The 19313-nt window shown below is 55.4% G+C and overlaps 1 protein-coding gene across 3 annotated transcripts in view; it reads left to right on the forward strand.

The window, feature by feature from the left end:
- The window catches only part of CCDC12 (coiled-coil domain containing 12), a 38886-nt gene extending 20547 nt beyond the window's left edge, over positions 1–18339 (forward strand). The window contains exons 1-8 of one of the 3 annotated variants that reach the window (XM_059879878.1): positions 2032–2300; positions 6280–6340; positions 7526–7593; positions 13268–13347; positions 14250–14311; positions 14536–14570; positions 15569–15645; positions 15742–18339. In XM_059879878.1, the coding sequence (XP_059735861.1) occupies positions 2194–2300; positions 6280–6340; positions 7526–7593; positions 13268–13347; positions 14250–14311; positions 14536–14570; positions 15569–15645; positions 15742–15830 (579 nt within the window). In that variant the 5' untranslated portion in view covers positions 2032–2193 and the 3' untranslated portion in view covers positions 15831–18339. Of the gene's footprint in view, positions 1–2031; positions 2301–6279; positions 6341–7525; positions 7594–13267; positions 13348–14249; positions 14312–14535; positions 14571–15568; positions 15646–15741 lie in introns of those variants that run through there. The other 2 variants (XM_059879877.1, NM_001076466.1) reach the window with 2 other exon arrangements.
- Positions 18340–19313: the final 974 nt, after the last annotated feature.

Here is a 19313-nt window from a genome sequence, read left to right on the forward strand (position 1 = left end):
CTCTAGCGGAGGCTCAGAGAGGTCCTTTAGGTGCCCGCTGTCTCACCACCAGTAAGTGATGGAGAGGGATTTTCCGACCGCTGGTCTGTCTAGCCCTGCCGCCTGGCTTCGTGCAGACCACAGTGCATCCATCCTCCGGGGGGCTGGGCAGGAGCTGGGAGCCTTGCCTCGCTGCGCAGGGGAACTGGTCCAGGCTGGCTGTGTGTGAAGGAAAGGAGGGGTTTGTCTTTGCTCTGCCCTCAGTGTTTCGTCCCAGCGGCTTTCCTGCAGGGGCCGTGGGGGCCGTGGGGGCCGTGGGAGGGTCCTTGTTAACCCTCTGCACACTCAGGGTGCTCGTCCCCTCTGCTGCCCTCCTCCCAGCCCCAATCCCACTCAGCCTTTAAAGTGCAAGGAAAGTGGGGGACTTCCCTGATGGGCCAGTGGTTGAGATTCCACACTTACACCACAGGGGACACGGGTTCGATCCCTGGTTCAGGAACTAAGATCCCAAATGCCACAGGGCCCCCCAAAAAAAAGAAAACAAGAGAGAAAGAAAGGTGGTATTTCCTTTGGCAAGCCTCCTCAGACACCTCAGGTGCCACCCAAAGAAGCCCCTGTGACCTTTCCTTTCCTCCTCTGGGCCACCACCCTGCTGAGAATCTGAAGAGCTGTGGATTCTTCCTCTGGAACAATGAGCCTTTGCACAGCGGGCCTGCGTGTGTGTCTGATCATGAAATCCTGTCCATGGACCTAGGCTGAGTGCCCACATTGGCTGCGAACAGCCGGTACCTACCGGTTCTTTTTTTCCCTTCTTGGCACCCAGTGTGGAGTGCCTAGCAAAAGGGAGCCAGTCAGTATTTCTTGACTGGTAGACTGCTGGACAAAGGTCTGTGTAGTCAAGGCTATGGTCTTCTCAGTGGTCATATATGGTTGTGAGAGGTGGACCGTAAAGAAGGCAGAACGCCAAAGAATTGATGCCTTTGAACTGTGGGGCTGGAAAAGGCTCCTAAAAGTCCCTTGGACAGCACAGAGATCAAACCAGTCAATCCTAAAGGAAATCAGCCCTGAATATTCATTGGAAGGACTAATGCTGAAGCTGAAGCTCCAGTGTTTTGGTCATCTGATGAGAACAGATAACTCATTAGAAAAGTCCCTGATGCTGGGAAAGATTGAGGGTAGAAGAAGAGGGTGTCAAAGGGTGAGAAGGCTGGACGGCATCCCCGATACAATGAACATCAACTTGGGCAAATTCCGGGAGATGGTGATGGACAGGGAGGCCTGGCGCGCTGCAGCCATGGGGTCACAGAGAGCTGGACACGGCTGGGCGACTAAACCATAACAACAGACTGCTGGAGGACATGCCACCTCCTTTGAGCGTGACTAGTTCCCCGTTTGCACTTGTGACCAGAATAGGACCAGACTTGGCTTGGGGCCACCTCCCCATGCTTCTCTGCCACATGCAGGACGCCAGCGGTCGTCCAGGGCAAGGCTGTGCGCTGGAACCTCGGCCTATGTCTGCGCCAACCATCATCAGAGTCCAGGCATCGGACCTCAACCCTGGACAGCCTGAAAGCCACCGCACCCTTTCTCTTTGTCCCCTCAGCCCTGGCACCGTTTTTGTCTCAGGCACCTTCATTCTCCCCTGGTCAGGACCTCAGTCGTCTCTGACTCCTCCCGCTTCAGGCACCCCCTTGTTCTGTCTCCCCCCCACCCCACCCGCTCTGGCCCTGACCTAGTTCTGGGCTCTTATCAGCAGCCTTATCTCCCTCTCCCTTTCTGTCCTCCCAGCCCTCCACTCCCTGTAGCTTTGTTCTCTCCGCTCACAAGCCTTTAGAGAATGTCCGCACCCTTAAAAGCTTGGGCGGCTCTGGGGCCGTTAGTCCCCACCCTCCCCTGCTGACCTCTGATTCCTGGTGGAGCCCTGAACCAAGGGGAGCAGGAGACCTGTCCCCCCCATGCCTGTTGTCTGACACGCCTTCTGACGTGTTTGTGAAGCAGACATTTTAATGCTCTGGGGACTGCAGAGAATGCCTGGTGGAGACAGTGAAAGTGAACAGTCCTCATGGCCTCCGCAGGTGCCGGCAGTCTGGGCCTGTGGCTTCTCCGCAGCCCTTCCTGCCCTCAGGGTCTGCTGTCTTGTCTTCCTCTTTCTTCCCTGATCATTTCTTTCTTATAACAGGGCCATGATGTTGGTGTGATCATCACACTTCATAGATGAGAAAATCCAGACCAGAGAGGTTGAATGACTTGCCCAAGGTCACACAGCAAGGTGAAATCAAGGCCATGAGCTGTGCCTTCTGTAGGCGGTGTCAGGCCCAAGGGTAAGACAAGCATCTGCCTTCAGGGATCTCCCTGTCTCCTGGGCAGACAGTGGGCACACAGGCCAGGTGGTCCTAGCAGCAGGCTGAGTGCCAGGGCGCAGAGTCAGGGCCCCTACAGCCCACGAATATCACTGCCCACGAGGCTCGGACCCTCCTGCCCACTCCATTCCCCATCTCTGGGCAGTAGAGCGCTGTGCAGCGTCTATGTCCAGGCATGGTGGCTCTTATCACTGGCTCCGCAGGATGAGTCAGACTCTGGGTGACTGCCCTACCCTCAAGTGCCCTTGGCACACAGCTTCTGCTGCAGCTGCCCCTGACAGGAAGTCCCTGTGCCTTCCCCCAAGGTGCCCTGGCTCTGAAGATGTGTGGCAGGGTGGTGCAGTGGAACATGCCCATTCACCCTCCACGTTGTCAGTCCCCTTCTGCTCCCCAATCCTGGCATCTGAGCCCGTCTCTCTGTGACTTTTCCCCATCCTGGGCCAAGTCGGGGCTGGAACGGCTCAAACCAGGGCCACTTTCCCCTCTTCCTAGGGGACTAAGGTTTGGAGCCTATTTTCTTTCTCTCTTTTAAATTTATCTGCACCACATGCCATATGGGATTTTAGTCCCTCAATCAGGGATGGCCCACAAATTAAGAACAACCCCCCACCAAAGCACCAAGTCTGAACGTATCCCCAAATTGATAAATCTCTAGCTGGTCTAATAAGGAAAGAGAAAAAATGCAAATTATCAGTATCAGTGGATATCACCATAAATCCTGCAGACATTAAAAGGATAATAAGAGGATATTATAAGTGACTTTGGCCAGTAATTTCAGTATAAATGGAAATTTCCTTGATAGACACTATGTAATAAGATTGACTCAAGAAGAAAAAGGAAATCTAATGAGCCTCTTACCTAAAACCTCACAAAGGAAAACTTCAGGCCAAGATGAATTCTTATCATATGTGTAAAGAAAAAATAACACCAATCTTGCACAAGACTAATTTTATTTGTAAAAGTGTTGTTTCTGGCAAAAGGATTTCAAGCGTTATGAAACAGGTTAGTCAGGCTCCGTTTGGGGCAGGCCTGTTTTTGAGAACCCCTGAAGTCCTGCCTCCGCGGCGCCTTCCTCCTATGGGCTGTGAGGAGGGTGAGAGCAGGGATGGGGCTCTCGTGTGGAAACCTGGGCTGGGGTCAGAAATGTGAGGCACCTCCAGGAACGGACAGGTGGGCTGTGGGGAGGACCCCGGGCCAGGCCAGGACTTCCCTGCCCTGAGCCACTGGTGTTGTAAGAATTTGGCTCTTCTGGAGTTGGTGAGGAGAGTTGAAGAGTTGGTAAAGTTGGCAAAGAGTTCATGAAGGTGATCTAGTCCCGGCTCTAGGCTATGCCTGGAGGGAGTCCAGGAGACACCCCCCCACCAAGAGGGACTTGAGGAAGGGGGCCGATGATGAGTAGGAATGACCACAGGCCTGTGTCCTGGGCCCAGAGGGGTGACAGAGCCCAGTCACCTCAGAAGGTGGCCTTGAGAAGGTGGCCTTTGAGCTGGTGTCTCGACTGGCCAGGTGGGCCGTCTTTGGGGTTATCAGAATGGACAGGACTTGAGACGAAGGGTCCAGTGTGTGGATGAGGCCAGTGCGGACGGGCTACGGGCAGTGGGCTGGGCCTGGGGAGGCTGCGAGGGGGATGCTGTAGTCCTGAGCTTGTCCGGAGGGTGTGGGGACCAATGAGAGCTTTCAGAAGAGCGCACGCTCCATCCATGTGGATGGACAAGGTGCAGAGAGAGGTAGGGGAGGGGGATTAGAAAGACAAGGAGAGAACGCAGCAGGCCGTGGTGCTCTCCAAAGCAGAGGGCGTGTAGCTGTGGGCTTGGCTGCGGTGGGGACCATGGGGTTGGAAGAAGGGGAAAGGGTGGGGTTTGGGGAAGGTGTGTGTTGGAGGGGCTAGGCAGTGAGTTGGATTTAAGGGTCTGGGGGGCGGTGAGGAGTCTCCAGATCCCCTGGGACGCCGTGCACCTCGGGCCTTCTGCCTGCACACCCTTGGGTGTCCTCCAGGGTGTGGACGTTGGCCCAGCTGGCTGTGACTGGTCTGATCTCACAAGGCCAGGTCTGATCCGCGGGGGGAGCGTGGCAGAAGAGCCCGAGGCCAGAGCTGTTTTTAGAAAGTAAGTGCCTCTCCCATCTCCTTGGCAGGAATGCAGGGCTGGGTTCAGGAAGACCTCGACCCAGACCCACAGCCAGCGCTGACACGTTCTGTGACCCCGAGCCAGTCTTTCCTTTCCCTAAGGGCCATTTGGCAGCTTCCCCCATGGGTTGAATTGAGGGCTTAAAAGGCGGCGGTCCTGAATCCTTCAGATCTGAGGGTCTTCAAGAGTCTCTCGGGCTGGGTGGACCATGAGGCTGGTCAGTGCCTCCTATCACCCTGCCTAGCAGTGTGAGCGTTGTGAGCCAGGCCAGGGTCTCCCCAAGCCACACCCTTCTCATGGACGCTCACCGTGCTACCCGAGTTGCCTTGAACGGCGACTGCAGCGCACCTTCATGTGGCCTGCTCACTTGTTCACCTGCTCCCACGCCCCACACACACGTGGGTACCATTCCTGAGCCCCTGCTCTCACACAGACCCTGCTCTCCCGACTACAGGGGGCTTCCTTGACCTCCGCAGCCTGCACCACTGCCGCAGCCGCCCACCAGACTGCGGGGCGTTTTCTGTAAATGTCATTTAGATCGTTGGGTGTTTTCTCACTTATTAATGAGTAACTTGGCCTTTGCCGAGACACTTGAGCGTCTCCGGGACCCGGGGAGGGTGGTGACAGACACACTGCTGAGTTTGTTCTTGCTCGGGGGCTGGGAAACGGGCATGGGATTTGCAAAGGACTGGCTCCCAAAGGCTGTTCCCACAGCCCCCACCCTTTGCCCCGAGCTGGCCAGGTTAGCAGAGCCCGCAGGGAAAGAGGTCTTGCTGGGGGCTTGCCCACCAGCCCCCTTGAGGGGCAAGCTGGGCCTTTGCTGTTCTCTCCTCTGTCCTTGCTGTCGGGTGTGTGTGTGTCCATCACCTCGTCCCCTGAGGCAGGCCCGCTGGCCATCTGGGAGTCCATTGGCTGCAGCTAGGAAGGAGTTTGAATGTCCTGGCTTCTGGCTTGTGTGCGTGTGTTCTTCTTTCAGTCACGTCCGACTCTTTGCAGCCCTTTAGACTGTCGGCCGCCAGGCTCCGCTGGCTTGTGTAATCACTAGTATTTGTCAGGGAGGGGTGTCCACAGGTGGGAAGCCACATGGGGAACCCTGACTTCTGTTTTAGTTAACAGTTTATACTCTGCTCTCCCATCTCTTTGGCCATCACCAAATCTGCCTCTGCCTCTGTGCCTCCCTTCCCAGCCTCATCAGCAGGCTTCTGGGAAAGGCCCCTGGTCCTTCCGCCTGTAGTTCCCGCGGTCTCCTCTGGCTCCCGTTGCCTAAGAACCCTGGCCAGAGCCCTATGTGACCGCCCCCCCGCCCCAACCTTGACAACCTCACCTGTGTGTATGTGCTCCAACCACCTGTGTGTTCTTCAGACCACACCCGCTCTTTGCTCAAGCTTGCTCCCCTCTGGGAACGCCCTTCCTGCTCCTATCTCCCCATCCTATGACACCTGCATTCTGCCCACCCCTCAGTAGGAAGGTAGGAAGCCCCCCCACCCACCCACCCCACAAACCCATGTTGACCTCACTCAGGTAGCTGCTGTCATTCATTCCTGCCACCTCCTCCCCAGGAGACTGAGCCACCCGGGTTGAGAGCCAGGTCAGCATCTTGCCCTGTTCACATCACAGAAACCTTTCTCTGGGCCAGACCTCCCAGCCGGGGTTGGTGGCTCCCAGGGTCTCCATGACAAACACTGGCAGGAAGTGACTCATAATGTGAGTGCCACCCTGAGGGAGGCCGTGTCAGTAGCATAAACAAACCTCTAGGAGAGGTGACACGAGCAGCTGTTTTACTTAGACTTTATATGTTCTTATCTCCCTGGCAGCAGGTTCCCCGTGGCAGGAGCTTCCGATCGTCTCCTAGAAACATGCTCCAGAGAGTCAAAGGCAGGTCATGGCTGGTAATCAGGGGCACAGGGACTCCCTCTGAAGGGCCAGCCCTGGCGTGCAGGGAGACCCCCGACAGGGCTGTGTCCCAGGGCTTCTCAGGACAGGCACTGGGGGCGGGGGCCCACGTATGCGAGAGCATGCTCCGTGTTCACTTGTCTGCAGGCAGGTCTGATCCAGCGGCCGCGGTCTTGTGGTAAGGAAGGAGTGGAAACAGCACAGGGTGACTTTCTGCCGTGCTCTCGGCGTACCTGGAGAGCAAGCGTACTCCGTCGGGGTTGAGATGAACGTGGCTTCTCTAGACCTCCAGAGAGGCTGGGGAGGATGGTGGTGTGGGGGAAGGAAGTCCAGGCGTGCCAAGGAAGAGAAGAGAACCAGATTTAGGGATTTCCCTGGTGGTCCCGTGGCTGAGACTCCACGCTCCCAAGGCAGGGGGCCAGGTTCAACCCCCAATCAGAGAACTAGATCCTACATGCTGCAACCAAGAGTTCACATGCATGCCACGGCGAAGATGGAAGATCCCACGTGCTGCAACTAAGACTCGTCACAGACAAATAAATACTTTTTTTTTTTTAAAGAACCAGATTTAGAAGAAATTGTTCCCATAGAAAGTTCAAACCAATTCCCCTCCCCTCTGCCCCTCTTAATACATTGCAAGAATGAACTTGTACAAGCCTGGTCCTAACTTGAGTGATACTTCTCCTGCAGTGAGCCAAATAGGTATCTCTGGAGAAGCCTCTGGCCTGGAGGGGTTTCAGGAGGCCTGAGCTTTTGTCCTGCCCTGGCTCCTGGTGACTCGTCTTCGCTCTGTCCCTCCCGACTCCTGAGGGTGGCTCCATCCAGACCCATGAGGGTGGCTGGTGGCCTGCCAGCGTGGGCCCTCCTCGACCCTGACCGGCATCATCTCTCAGCACCCATGACCTTCCAGCTCTTCCAGCGCATGCGATCTGAGGGCTCCCTGGGTCTGGGCCTGGGCTGGGGTCAGGGGCTTTAAATTCTGCTGGGGGAGCCGAGGGGTGGAAGGGCGGCTCCAGCACCGTGCCTGTCAGCTACATCAGGCATGTGCTTGGCTGGAACCCCAGGCTGGTCCTCGCCAGGCCGTCCTGTTCTCCGTTAGTTGCCTGGGTGGTGTGGACTGGAAGGAGGGGTGTTCATCTGAGCAGTGGTTTCTCCCTTCCTTTGCAGGACAAGGAAGACGGGGAGCCAAACACCAAGCAGCTCAGAGAAGGGGAGGAGGAAGGCGAGAAGCACAGGTAACGCCTCGCACTCAGCTCTCTTCCCGTACCTGTTGGTTTCCACATCGTCCCAGCATCGTCCCGTCCACATCTGTCCTGTTGCTGCCTCTCCACCCCATGGCCACTTTGTTCAGACAGGATGGTCCTCCTGTTGGAACCTTTTCTGCACCCTTGCCCTCACTGGCTATCTGACTCTCAGCCACCAACCATTTTTTTAGCCACCAGACCCCTCACATTATGTCTCCTCACTCTCTTCTAAAATACTTGGGGTGACATGGTTCTACAGCAACCCCAGAATCAGGTCCAGACTCTCCCTGGTGTGTCTAGCTCTGCTTCAGCCATCAGCCTGGGTTCCTGCTCCCTGTGAGGACTGGAGCTTTTTTTTTTTCCTTAATATTTGCTTATTGGGCTGCACTGGGTCCTACTTGCGGTATATGGGTTCTAGAGCTCCATGACCAGGGATTGAACCCCGGGCCCCCTGCGTTGGGAGTGCAGAGTCTCCGCCGCTGGACCACCAGGGAAGTCCCCGGTACTGGCTATTGAGGCCCTGAGAAAGCTTATCCCGGTGAGCTGTGCATTGAGGGGGTGCAGCAGGAGGGGGCCACTGGGCCGGCGACTTCCCGACGCTGCAGCCTGCCCTGGCCTCCTCCGCCAGGGTGAGTGGAGCCCTCTCCGGGGACCGGTGCCTCGTCTGCGCCTCTGTGTTCAGGCGCTGACCTCAGATGAGATGGGGCCTTTTCAAGCCCACAGGGGCGCATGTGTGTCTGCGTGCTGTGACTCCACAGTTTGCAAAGTGTGTTCACACCATCCCCACGGAGGCCCTGGGGCTCTCGCCACCTCACTTGTTTTCAGAGATGGCGACGGCCCTGCGCTGAGGAGGCTGGTGATGCTCCACGCTGGTGCAGGGACCCTGGTCACCTCAGCTCCGGGCTCTGTGGTTTCTCGTTGGGGCTCAGCCCCCCAGCACGTTGTGCAGCCCGCACCGGTGACAGAGATGAAGGCCAGGTCGTCGCTTTTATTTGCCAAGTGACCGCAGGCTCAGGGGCTTGGCGGTGGGTGCCTGCAGTTTCCGCCTTTCTGTGGTAACTGCTGAGAGACCCTTTGGTTTCCCCTGGGTTTGTCCTCAGGTTTTTGATTGCTGGCTGGAGCCTCAGATTCGATCATCTACCCAGATACAGTGCAGGGTCAGGGGTGGTGGCTGAGGAAATGGGAAAGTCCAGTAGGACTAGAGGCAGGCACCCTGGTACCTCACCCCTCACCAACCTTGCTGGGGAGTCACCCACCTTCCTCTCTGCCCGTCCTCTGGCCCATCTGTCCACAGAGACCTTTTTGGAATCATGGCTGTTTTAGTTCCTTTGGCTTTCCTTATAAATTTTAGAGTCAGCTTAGTATCTATTTTAAAAGCTTGCTGAAGGTGACAGAGTAAATCGTGACCGAGGGGGACAGTGGCACGCTGTGGAAAGCGGGAGAGGAAGAGGGGGCTTTCTGGATGTGGTGCCCTCCCTGTTATCTTAACCCAGTCCTTAGTGGCCCCGCCTGTGGGTATTTCAGAGGCGGTGGGAGGGGCACACTGTCTCCTGTCAGTTCCTCTCAAAATTTCAGAATGTCGTCATCATCTAAGCGTATGTGTCTATTGTTGCCTACTTATTAAAAATAATGATAAGCTAATATAAATAAAAAGTTTGCTAGAGTTTCCATTTGTATTACATGGAATCTATAGCTCAGAATACCTTAAAAACATTTTTTTTTTTCTTACTCTCTTCAGGATAAATCCTGCCCCATTCCCCTACAACCAAATCCCCATTTAGTGAGAGTCAGTTCCCCAAAGGCCGACCAGGTACTGTGTGAAGGAAAGACATGTTCCTACCCCCAGGAGGACCCCCGCTTCTCCTCTGGGCTGGGTCTTTCCTCTCCCAGCCCTCCTTCCCTCATGGCCCACCTCTAACACAGCCCCACTGCCTGCCACCTAGAGGAGAGGTGATCCCGCAGCCCTGGAAACCTGGCCTCAGAAAGGGACACTCATGTCAGTTGCTTGTGTTTTTCATAAGCCCTCAGTCACTTCCTCCTGATGGCACGTCGGTTGGTGTGTGCCGTGGAGGTATGTCGAGGGTAGGGCTTGTGGCCAACAGTCATGGCCACCCGGCCAGGTGGGAGGGAACGGGTGGCGTTGCACACTCCGTTGGGCACGGGGCAGGGAAGCGTGTCCTGTTAAGTGTCTGAACAAGCCAGCCCCAAACCCTCAGCCCCCACAGCCCCTGGCTTAAGATCGTGGTCAGCACCCAGCCAGAGCAGTCACCGCTCGGGGACGGCGGTTCACCCTGGGTGAGCGCCATGTACCGCAGAAGGAACTAGGCCACTCACCTTCCTTCATGGGGATGGAAAACCGGTTTTGCAACTTCCATGTGGAGAAAGGTCCCACCCCAGCTGAGGCCCGGCCCAGCTCTGGCCCAGTGCCCGAGCCCTTTAGGCTGGCCAGTGCCAGGCCTTCTCCCGTCTGTCAGTTGGGTCCCCAGGATGGTGGCTGTGTACCAGAGCGTCTCACAGACCGGTGACGCAAGCTTGATTCAGCAGACATTGCTCCAGTGAGCAATGTACAATGTAGCAGTGCGGATCAGAGCGGCCCCCACCCACAGCCCCTGAGTCGCGCCACTCCCGCTCCAGGACTCGCTAGGGAGACACATAGGAGGCTGTTTTCTGGCTGGCCTCAGCCGCTGGCCCGCCCTGCCACTTGGTGTGTGACAGGCACATCCCTGCCACGCTGTGGGCCACTTGCCACGCTGTGGGCAGTATTTCGAGAAGCCTCTGTAGGCTGTACGTGTGTCTGCTGGGCTGTTCCTTCCCATCTGCCTTCGGGACAGTCTGCCTTCATCTCATCCTAACAGGCAGAGAGCACTCAGGGTTTGGGAGGGGGCTTCCAGGGCAGCAGTGGGACACCCCTGTGAGATTTGACCCCTGCTCTGCAGAGCACCACTCTGTTCAGGGTTGATGTCCACAGTCTATATCATCTACAGCCTCAAGAGAAATGAAATCCTTGATTTTCACGTGGAGGCCAGTGAAAGCATGAACCTGCCCATCCTGTCTCAGAAGCATCAGAGCTGGGATTTGGGCCCAGGCTGGTGCCTCAGATGGTAAAGAATTTGCCTACAATGAGGGAGACTCAGGTTCGATCCCTGGGTTGGGAAGATCCCCCAAAGAAGGAAACAGCTACCCTCAGCATTCTCTGGAAAATCCCATGGACATAGGAGCCTGGCGGGCTACAGTCCATGGGGTCGCAAAGAGTTGGACACAACTAAGTGGCTTCCACTCTTTCACTTTCATGGTGTTGGCAGAACGGGGCTCTTTTCACCCCCTCCCCTGAGCAGCTACCTCATTCTAAAATGGGGGTTAAAAAAAATTTCTAAAAACATGACATTGGAGTAGCAGAACCAGCGTGTGCCTCTAGTGGCCTCCAGAAGAGTGAATTCCGCACGCCCCCCCCTTTTTTTTAAGTTGCAGAAGGAGGGAATTCAACCTTGGTCCTTTGTTAGAAAGGCTAGACCCTAGAGCAGCACCAAGTGCCCCGTGAACTCTGTCCAGAGACTTTCACCATTTGGCAGTAATCGGGGTGGGGCGGGAGGAGCAGTTAATTGGACATCAGTGTGGGTTAGTCTCCTCATTAGCTCTCAGCTGAGTGAATCAGGGCTTGAACCGCACTCCACAGAGCTCGACACACCCAGCAGGCCTCCTTGTTTACAAGTGTGGAAATCTGAGTTCAGGATGGGGTAGTCCCACAGAGACTGGGACCCAGGTTCTTGACCGCATGACCAGCGCTCAGCTCTAGGGGAGGACAGGGACGGCGGGCGGCTCGGCTGCTGGGGGCAGTGGTCGCTGAGCGGCCAGCCCACTGGCTGATGCTGCTCTTGCCTGTTGCCGCTGGCGCCCCCCTCCCCTGCTGTGTCCCCCTCATGCCAGCCAAGGGGTGCTGGGGTGTGGGTGCTATGATCTCAGGGCTCAGCTTCCACCAGACTCTCCTCTCTCCCCTCATCTCAGGGCCCAGGCCCCTGGAGCCGGTTTCTGAGAGTGGCAGGGTGTTTTTTCATTCTCACTAATCCCTGCAGGTTTCTTCCCATGCCCAGTTTCTCTTCCGCTTTTCTCCCCACCCTGTTATAAATGAAAGTCAGCATTAGCGATCCTGCCCCACTTTCCCCGCCGGTGCTTCAGTGACCTGGCATTTACCTCCTGGCCTGAGGCAGGCATTAGGGGATGGGGTTCAGGGCAGCGTCCCTGCTTCATAGAGAAGGCAGACCGTGGGAGTGGGCAGCAGGCTTCTTCCACACCAGCCCAGCTGGTATGGCCCCGGGACATGGGGGTTTAGCCAAGCCCCAGGACTGCAGGCCATGGGGGCCCTGGCAGAGGGCAGGTGAGGCTCACAAAAGCCCCGAGTTGAGACCGTGCCCCTCGCTGACTTGTGTAGCCACACACACCTTGTGGACTCCCTTCACTTGAGCTTGCCTGTGCCGCAGCTGGAGAAATCAGCCACATTTCCCTGGCACGGACACAGGGTCCCCTAGATGAGAGACTGCAGGAGGCCTCCTGTTGGGGAAATGTTCCGAGGACTTCCGAGGGGCCAGCAGTGCAGAGAGGGCTCAGAAGAGCTTGTGGGGAAGAAGGACCCACATCTAGTCCCATCTGGCTGACAGGCTGGCGGGTGGGGAGCACTTCTGCCTCCCCCAAGGCGTGGGATCTGTCCCAGTGTCTCTCTTGCTTTTATTAAGCAGCAGCTCCCAGGACCTCTCTCTCTTTGGTGCCCTGTGGAGTTAGCTGAGGACCCGGCCTCTATGTGGGCTGCTGTGTGTGGAGCTTGGCATTTGATGAGCTGCTGAGCCAGGGAGGCCTCCAGGGAGCACTTGGTACAGCCCGCCCTGCCCAAGGAGATGCAAGGAAAACAACTGACCACAGTGGGTGGCCAATGCCCGTGTGCAATTCTGGCTCCTCGTGGCTGCCCCCCCTTCATAGAGGTCATGGGGTCCACCCTGCTTGATTTTCAAGCCCTTGTGCAGGAGTGAGGTGTGTCAACTTATGGCTGTCCAGGCGGATTGTGGCTTTCCTGCCCTCGCACATTGCCATGCCTGTTCCCTCAGCCTTGGCTGGCAACTCCCAGTGTACCACACCCTTGCCACATGTGTCTGAGGCTCCGGGACACGAAGGCTGTGAGTGGGAGGCAGGCTTGGGGAACCAGTGAGTGACCGCTGGTTTCTCTTTTAGAAGTAACTCAGCCCAAGAGCTCTGGTCCTCGCTTGGAGTCATAGCTTGCCTTGTCTCATGCTGCAGCCACTGCTGTGTGACCCTCTAAAACTGGTGCAAACTCTCTGACCCTCAGTTGCCACAACTGTCAAGTAGAATATGCTGGAGAGACAAAGTGAGTGCTCTCCGCGTGCCCCTGGCCCCAGCTCTGTTCGAGAACCTCAATTGCAGGTGTGGCTTTGGGAGAGCACGCAGCCTGGCTGCTAACGGGAAGATGAGGGGCTGAGGCTCAGAGATGCTTCTATCCCCGTGCTGTCCGCCTGTCCCAGGTCATCTGCAGAGAGAGCAAAGTCAGGAAGTGACCGGCTCCTGTGCCTCATCTCGCGCCAGCCTGCAAGTGTAAGAGATGAACGAGACTGTGTCCCGCACGCACTTTACTTCCTCTATGCTTGTCCTCACTGCCCTTTAGGGAACTCAGGCTGCGGAACTACGTCCCAGAGGATGAGGACCTCAAGAAGAGGAGGGTGCCCCAGGCCAAGCCAGTCGCAGGTAGGTAGGCTCTGTGGCCCTGTCAGCCGCCTCCTCCTTGGCAGGCATCACCCTCTCCTGGAGAATAACTGGCAGTGCCCGGGCTGGAAGCTGGGCCTCTGGGACCCTCCATCACCATCACAGCGGATGGACAAATAGAAGCGGTCAGGGCACTGAAGCGGCCTGTCACGCCTGCTTCGCCCCGCTCACACCCTGCCTTGCAGGCCTTCCAGGGACTGCAAGGGAAGGTCCCTCAGAGGACTCTCTGAGCTGGGAGGTGGACGTGGCCCTGGGCCCTTGGACGGCAGGAACAGGAGGAGGGGTCCTGTGGGCCCTTGGAGGGTCAGAGAGACCCTGAAGAGGGGCTGACTGTCCAGGTTCCTGGAGAGCACTGGGCAGGCAGACACCCGCCCAGCTCTGGGAGTGGCAGCACTGGGGCACAGACGGTGGGGAGAGGTGTCCTCGCTGGTGGGCTGAGGGGCCTGGCCCAGTCACGCCTGGATGGGGAGCATCTGGCCAGCTGTGGCCTGTCCACAGCCATCCACACGGAGGGTGCTGGGTGCTTCTTATGATGCAGATCCTTGACTCTGTCTCGGTTTTTATTCTTTGGTTTTTAATTTTAATAATAAGCACATTTATCCTATAAAAGAATAAAGTGTTAGCTACTCAGCCACACCCCACCCCACCCCACCCCACCCCTGCAGTCTTCTTCCCCATCTCCTTGGGCCCTGAGAGCACAAATCTAATCCTCCAGAGCTGCCTTGGCAAGGTCTTTGCCTCTAGGGAGTTAGGGGCTTAGGGGAGAGGCAGGGGTAAGAAAGCGCAGACCGCCTGGCGACCTGCCGCTGCCGGCTGCAGTTGGCCACATCGGGGAGTGGTGGCTGGTTTCCGACCGGCATCCGTTGGTGTCTTGCGCCCTCTAGTGGAAGAGAAGGTGAAGGAGCAGCTGGAGGCCGCCAAGCCAGAGCCGGTCATCGAGGAAGTGGTGAGTGCTGGGGGTGGCCCTGTCCTCTGCTGCTTCCGCGGGTCCTTTTCTCCTCCCCACCCGCTCTCCTCACTCACCCTTCCTTCTCCTCACTTCTTTCTTCCCTTTCTACCTCCCTTCTTCCCCTCAGCCCTCTCGCTCCCCCCTTTCCTCCCCTTTTCCTACCTCTGTCCCCGTCTTCTCCTGAGCCCCTCCAGCACTGACATGTGTCTGCTCCCTCCCAGGACCTGGCCAACCTCGCGCCCCGGAAGCCGGATTGGTGAGTGTTGCCCGTGTGGGACCAGTGCAGACTGACCGGGTGTTCTTGGTGCCCGGCATGGGCTCGCAGCAGGAGGCAGGCAGTGGAGACAGACAGCCCTGGGGTATAATTGCAGTCTGACGTATGTGCTGAGAAGGATGTAAGTGGAGAATGAGGGACGTGGCGGGGCAGGACACCTGAGGGTGGGGAGTGGCTCAGGCAGAGGGGGTTCAGCAGTCCCCTCCAAAATGTCCCTTCCGAAAGGATGAGGGCCCACTGCGCCTCAGAGAGCTCCATCTGAACAAGGCTGACCCTTGTCCTCAGGGAGCCGGAGGGTGGAGGCAAGATGGCAGGAAGGGCAGATGTAGGCTTCTGCCCCACTTCCGCCACCAGCTAGCCTGTCCCCCTTCGATCCTGGTTCCCTCTTCTCTGAAATGGGAATCTTCACTGTCCTGGCGCCCCTGTGACTGGGCTGAGACAGAGGATGAGAGAGGGCCAGGTGTTCACCTTGGGCCAGAGGCACCCGTCCCCCACCCTTCTCGCTTGCAGTTCTGTGTCAAGTGGGCACCAGCTGAAGGTGTTCTAATTAGACGAGACAAAGGATGGGGCGTATGTCCTTGGAAACCCCGAACCAGGGGGAAGAAGCTGTGTGTGTGCTTGTGGAAGTTCCTGGGGGTGAGGGGAACTGGGGCCAGAGGAGGAGCAGGACCCCCCGCGGGCCGGGGCGCGTCACTCCCTGGCGGTGACCAAGGGGAGCAGACCGGGAGGGGGCCCTGGGGGCCATCTGGCCTGCGCGCCTCAGCTCGGCCCCCTGGGTTGGGCGGGCTGTGGTGCTAGCCCCTGCCTCCCTGGGGCTGCAAAGGGCAGCTGCTGCTGGGTTTTGGAGGATGCAGAAAGGGAGAGAGAGGAGGCACACCACCATGGTTCCTAATGCCAGAGGGGCTGTTGGAGGTGAGGGAGCCCCAGGGCCGCGCTGGGCCAGCCTTCAGCCTCCGCCGCCTCCTGCCTCCCTGCTCCAGGGACCTCAAGAGAGACGTAGCCAAGAAACTGGAGAAGCTGGAGAAGCGGACCCAGAGGGCCATCGCTGAGCTGATCCGTAAGTGCGGGGCCTGGCACGGCGGGGCCCCCTGCCCTCCGGGCGGTGGCGCAGGCGCGCGGCCCCGCTCCACTCCTCCCATCTGCCCCCATCCAGGCGAGAGGCTGAAGGGCCAGGAGGAGAACCTGGCTTCTGCAGTGGCCACCACCGCCGCCACCGAGCCAGAGGCCTGTGACTCCGACTGAGCCGTGCCGTCCCCTCACCCGCTACCAGGCCTGTCTTACAGGAAGATGATCTTGGGCCGGGGTGGGGGCTGGACTTGCCACCACCTCCAGTTTGCCTTCAGAACTGACTCCCTGCCTCGAGTCTGAACCCCATCCGTCCCACTGGGTGAGGTCAGCTCCTTGTCTCCTGAAGGGCCCCCTCCATGCTGAGTGGGGGCAGAGGCTACAACAGCCCTGTGGGCATGCTGTATCTGTGCTTGTTCTATGTATTTTGAACTTCTTTTTCTATCTGGAAATAGAAACACACTGACCCATGTGTGTGGCAGAAAACCGTCTGAATATTGTGGATGTTTTGAGTTTGGGCCCCAAGACAGGGCAACTGCAGAGGTGATGCTTACTATGAGGAAGCCCTGTATTGGGCTCAGTGTGCTGAGGTTGGAGGGGTGGGGAGGGCCAGGCCTGACCTTCAGATGTCTAGGTCCTGGCCCAGTCCTTGGTTAGCGGTCATCATCTCAAAGCCCTCGGGTGATGGCTGTGGACCTCACAGTAATCTGTGGGACACCTTGCAGAGGTTCTCGCTGTGGTCCTCTGTAGACCCCCTGACAGTGAGAGAGAGAGAAGAGACTGGGCCCCTGACAGGGGTGCGCTGCATCCTGGCAAGCCTCAGCTCTGGGCTGCCACAGATTCGAGGTCCTGGCACTGTTCATTCACATCCACTCAGCCCCAGAAAGCCCTCTTCCCCCTTCACCCGTCAGAGCTGAACTCTGGCTTCCCCGGGACAGGGCCCCTGCGTGGGGAAGGCTGGCCCATTCTGCTCACCACTGGGGTATTATAGCCTGGATGTTGGGAATGGCCTTGGACCCTGGGCCCCCAGGGTCCTGGCTTTAGGACCATGAGCCTCCCCTGTGGAGCTTACTGTCCAGAATGACCGGCTGACCACAAGGCTGACTCCAGGAACCTGTGACCATTTAGTTTCATCTCCTCCAGGATCCTGAGTTTCCTTCTGGATTACCCTTGAGCCTCCTGCCCCAGTCATGGGTCACATCGCAGTGTATTGTGCCCTCTGTGCTAGTTTTCAGGGACACAGCGGCCTGGCTACGGTGGACGGTGCTGAGAAGTCAGGCGATGGAGGGCAATGAGCTTGCGCACAGACTGCCACACTCGTACGATAAAGCAGACGCTTGAACGCACAGTGACGCAACTCCTCTAAAAAGGCAATTCTTAGGATAAGGGGCAGAAAGTCGCAGCTGTAGGTAAGGGCCGAAGTGGTAGGTGGCTGAAAAGGCCAGAACGGATTCCCCCCACAAGGGACGGGGATCAGACATGACCTCCAGGTGTCAGGGCTGGAGCCAGGCTCCCTCTGCATAGCCAGGGGTCTCGAGCTGTTTCCCTTTCTAGGCATAAAGGATGAAAAGATGCTCACACCTCCTGGGATTGCAGTTGGAAGCAGGATGCAATCCAACAAGTGGGAAAATTTCTGCTGGAAGAAAGTAAAACAGTAACATCCTCATGGGCTTTGAAATGAGCGTTTGTTTCATCACCAGAGAGATCAAAGAGGGACTGACCCCCCTCACAACTCAAGCACAGGGATTTGTTATAAGAACATGAGAAATCTTGAAAATAAATAATGTTTATTAAAATAAGAAACTCACTGAATGAGTTGAATGATAACTTATAGTCGAAGAAGGAATTAATAAATCAGAATTAAAGCTGAAGATCCAAAAGGTGGCAGAGAGAGAGAAATAAGGACTGTTTAGAGAAGCATCATGCATGCAGAATGATCCAAAAGTGAAAGCAGGGGCGGTTGTGACCAAGTCTTGGAAGTGGCATTCCTCCACGGTCTGTTTGTTGGAAACAAGTCACTCCATCCAGCCCACACTCAGAGGGAGAAGATGGAGATTACACCTCAAGGTGGAATCTTTAAGAATTTGAGGGTGTATTTTAAAACCAACACATACCTGGGCACAGTGTAAGAAACTGTCAGAACAAAAAGACCAAGAAACGATCTTTAAATTAGAGATTATATCATCTTGCAAAGAGCAAGCGCACAGCAGATGTCTCAACCACAGCCGGCGTTAACTGGAATGGTACCTTCTAATATCAGTGTTGACAGACAAAGGTAATTGTTGAAAATTCTATACCTGACAAGAACATGCCTGACAAGTGCAAAATATGTTTAGACAAAAACCAGAGATTTTTGTCACCAGCAGACTAAAAATCTGTTTTGAGGTAATGAAAATATTCCAAAATGGACTGTGGTGGTGGTTGTATGAGTCTGTGAATATGCTACAAGTCCTTTGTATTGTACCTTTATTTTTTTTTAATTATTTATTTTTTATTGAAGGATAATTGCTTTACAGAATTTTGCTGTTTTCTGTCAAACTTCAACATGACTCAGCCATAGGTATACATATATCCCCTCCTTTGTGAAACTCCTCCTCACCTCCCTCCCCATGTATTGTACCTTTAAATGGGTGAATTGTATGAGGTATATATTATATCTCAATAAAGCTGTTTTGTTTTTTTTAAATGAATGTCTTCAGACTGTAAAGCTGGAGATCCATTTTCTTAAAATGCATGTCTTCAGACTGAAGGGCCACAATTCCAGGTGGAAAATCTGAGATATAAGGAGAAACTAAGAGAAAGAAAATATACATTTAAGTAGGCACTGACCTTATAAAACAAATAGGCATTGTGAAGTAAAAAAAGAGCTACTTAGAATACATAACAACCATGGTGTGTATGTCCCGAAGTGAGAGGTGACTGAATTCTAGCCATCAACCAAACTCACCTAGGAAGAGAGAAAAGACTCTAGTATATGGGTAGGCTGACATTTCTAGAATAACCCTAAAAATAAACATAGAATGTGCTTCCTTCCAAAGAAATTGAGAAAAAAATAGAATGAGAAAAATTATCCAAAAGAAGGCAAAGAGAAAAAGAAGAGGCAAATACATCCAAATATGTCATATATTACTATTAATGTATCTTACTGCTTTAAAAAAAAAAAAAAAAAAACACCTCGGTCTGATGCTATTTAAAAAGAAACCTAAAGCCAGTCTTTCAAGGAGAAAGACTGAAAGTGAAGGGCCTCTTGGGTAGCTGAAGTGATACCGCACCTGCATTTTCACTACAATGGTCAAGATGGGTAGAGAAAAATCCTACAAGCTACAGGAGGAAAACAAAACTAAACACAGAAAGATTGCCTACTGATGAGTGAGTTCCGCTTTCATCAGTAGGAGAAACGGAAGGAAAAATTTTCCTAAGTGCCGAGGAAACATAAAAGTCAATTATGTCATAATGCTCCATTATAAATAATAAGGGCAAGACAGATGTTTTCAGGCTTATGACACTGTTTACTATGTACTGAAATTTGCTGAAAGGATACTCCATAGCAGGAGTGGGGTGGGGGCAGGGATGGCATTTGACAGGTGCACCTACAGATCTTAGGGAGAGGTCTGTTGTTCTTGTGTTACATCTAGTGACTCCTTGAGACCACCAAGGACA

The sequence above is a fragment of the Bos taurus genome, chromosome 22 (genome assembly GCF_002263795.3).
Source record: "Bos taurus isolate L1 Dominette 01449 registration number 42190680 breed Hereford chromosome 22, ARS-UCD2.0, whole genome shotgun sequence".
Taxonomy (NCBI): Eukaryota; Metazoa; Chordata; class Mammalia; order Artiodactyla; family Bovidae; genus Bos; species Bos taurus.